Source organism: Aplysia californica, unplaced genomic scaffold, assembly GCF_000002075.1.
Source record: "Aplysia californica isolate F4 #8 unplaced genomic scaffold, AplCal3.0 scaffold00004, whole genome shotgun sequence".
In the NCBI taxonomy this organism is placed as follows: domain Eukaryota; kingdom Metazoa; phylum Mollusca; class Gastropoda; order Aplysiida; family Aplysiidae; genus Aplysia; species Aplysia californica.
In genome coordinates this window covers 647,603-650,340 of record NW_004797274.1, presented here as the reverse complement: position 1 = coordinate 650,340, position 2,738 = coordinate 647,603, and the positions used below count along the sequence as shown (strand labels likewise).

The 2,738-nt window shown below is 51.5% G+C and overlaps 1 protein-coding gene across 1 annotated transcript in view; it reads right to left on the bottom strand.

Moving 5' to 3' along the window:
• Positions 1-145: 145 nt before the first annotated feature.
• The window catches only part of LOC101863309 (zinc finger protein Noc), an 8,873-nt gene continuing 6,280 nt past the window's right edge, over positions 146-2,738 (bottom strand). The window contains exon 2 of the mRNA XM_005089199.3: positions 146-2,327. Within this exon, the coding sequence (XP_005089256.1) occupies positions 645-2,327 (1,683 nt within the window). The 3' untranslated portion in view covers positions 146-644. The remainder of the gene's footprint in view (positions 2,328-2,738) is intronic.

Genomic DNA, 2,738 nt, shown 5'->3' with positions numbered 1-2,738 from the left:
CCACCCCGAGGCCCCCACCCCCGTACACCCAAAAAAAAACCGTGAAATACTCATACAAAATGTTGATTTTTAAAAGTTAAAATAAAACACAGAAACACAAATATCAAGACAAGAAAAGTGAATTTTCAAATGAAAGACAGTCAAATGCATAAGAAAGAGGAACCATAAAATGCAATGGTTAGCCCATTGCATGGATTGAGTTCCATCTTTGGAATACTAGAAAAGTTGGGACTCGACATCATAAGATATTAATTAGTAATAATTACATCATCCACCTTTTCCATTTGTGACCTTAAAATTAAGACAAAAAGTGTTCTATTTCTTTAACCATTTTTTCTTTTATGATTGACCACTTGGTCAACTTTGTCGTAAACGTTATTTTATCAACATTTCTCAAATATCGGAAAGTGGTAGGAAATGTAAAAATTTGAAGTTGACTTGCGAAATATGTACCTTATAAGGTCCTTTGAGACAAAGGAAAAAAATACGACATCAAAATTATGATAAACATAAATACTTCGACTGCAGACAACCCCAAGTTTTCAAAACAATTTTCAGAACTCCGAAAGTAAATTATAATATTATGATCACAATCGTAGAAGCAACACACAACTGTCAATAAAGTCTTCTCTCAGTCAGTGACGTCATGGCACAACAGCCGCCCCTATTCTCTGTCCGTAGATGGCGTAGGGAGAATAGTAGGGACCTACAGGGGGGAAGCTCTGAGGGGCGGGGGGCGTGGCTCCAACACCGGACAGAGGGGACTTGTACGGGTGGTAGCGGCTCGCGCCTAGGAGAGAGCTGACAGGACTGAGGCTGGTGGGGTAACTTCTCCTCAGGGAGTTGGGGCTGAGGGGGGCGGGGGCCGCCAGGTGGGGGTATGCCGCAAGGGCTGATGGGAGTCCGAGACCAGCGTAGGACGCGGCCAGATTGGAAACGTCCATAGAGGAGGTGTGTGTCCTCAAATGTTGGAGCAGCTCTTCTGAGGAGGAGAACCGTTTGCCACAGTAGTCGTTGCCGGCGATCCAATTGCATACGTATGGAAGTCCTTGGTGGGCCGCGACCAGCGCGCTGTGAGGGTAGAGGGAGTGGAGGGAGGAGAGGGCGGACATGCTGGAGGAGAGGGAGGTGGAGGAGGAGAAGGGAGGGAGGAGCATGGAGGAGGCTGCCGCCGCCGCCGCCGCCGCGCTGGGAGCTCCGGCTAGTCCTAGGGTGGATAAGCTGGTGAGGGACTTCTCGTGCGCGCACTGGGCGCAACCGGGAGCGTTGCAGTTGGAGGAGAGGTGGGAGTTTTGTACAGTGAGTTGGCAGTTGTTGCAGTAAGGGTCTCTACACACGGGCACCAGCGTCGTCGCTCCGGACGGCGTGCGGACGCGGGCGTATGTGACGAAGGGGGACAGCGCGGAGGGAGATCCGGCAGCAGCTGCGGCTTTCAAGGCGGACGATTGAGCTGCTGCGCAAACGGAGAAGCTGGATAAACTGGAATGGGCGGCAGCGAGCGCGCTGTGATAGCTGGATGAGCTTGGGTCAAGTCCGTGGCCCATGAGGGCGAGGGGATTCGGGTAGCCACCGAGGTGGGCAGGGGTGGGAAGACCTCCTAGTACAGACGGGTGGGTGGCTGAAGGTTTGACTGTGCTGCTGCTGTGGGTGAGGGATGAGGAGGAGGAGGAGGATGATGAGGATAAAGAGTTATGCATCACAGGTGTGCTGCCCGAGCTCGACGGTTTGGAGTAGGATGGGGACGGGGCGCTCGGGTGGGAGGAGGAGGAGCCGGAGGAGGAGGCTGGCGAATCACGATGTCTGTGGTGGGCGTGGTTACTGCTGTGCTGGTGGTGGGGGTGAGACTCGGAGGAGGAGGAAGAGGAGGAGCCCTCGCCTTTGCCCGTGCTACTTCTCGAGCTTGATCTCTGGTTGGGAATCACATGACCCCCGGCTGACACGGGTCTTGAGGAAGATGGCGGACAGGAGGACGGAGGGACGCTGGCTCCAACAGGTCCAGAGGGAGACGAAGACTTAGGCTCCGCCCCTGACAGACTCATGGGCTTATCGCTGCCCGCGGAGCCAGAGATTGGCACGAGGGGCGGGATTTCCTTGGGAGGGAAAGTCCTGAAGCCCGGCTTTGAGTCTCGACCAGAGTCTTTGCTGTTGCCATGGGAACTGGGGCGTTTCGTGTTCTCTGGCTCTCCTAGTGACTTATCCAAAGGCTTGTCGTTGTTGTTCTCTTTCTTCTCCAGGGGAGGAATGATCGGTTTGGAGGGGGATGTGTCTTTGCCAATGGCACTGCAAGTCTGGGCCAACAAAGCCAGCGGACTCTTTTTCGCATCCAGCTGGAAAGAAAATAAAAGGGAAAAATTCGTTACTACAATGTAAAACATATAGGGCCACAATAAGCAGCAAAGTTAACATCAGTTAAAACGCTGATTAAAAATACACTTTTTTCCATTAGACACAAAGTCATTGCTACACACATGATAGCAACACCTTTTTTTTCCCGCCCCCAATAAAATGAATAATATACACTCACAATATCTGTAAACAGCAGCAACGCTTCGAAACAGAAACGACTACCTACCAAAAATTTAATTTTGAAGCAAAAACAACCTCGTCTGCCAACGTGCTTGAAGGCATAATATTATGTGATGGTGCGTTCGTAAATGACCGTGCGTGTGTGCGTATGTGTGTGTGTGTGTGTGTGAGGAAGGGTGAGAGAGAGAGAGAGAGAGAGAGAGAGGGGGGGG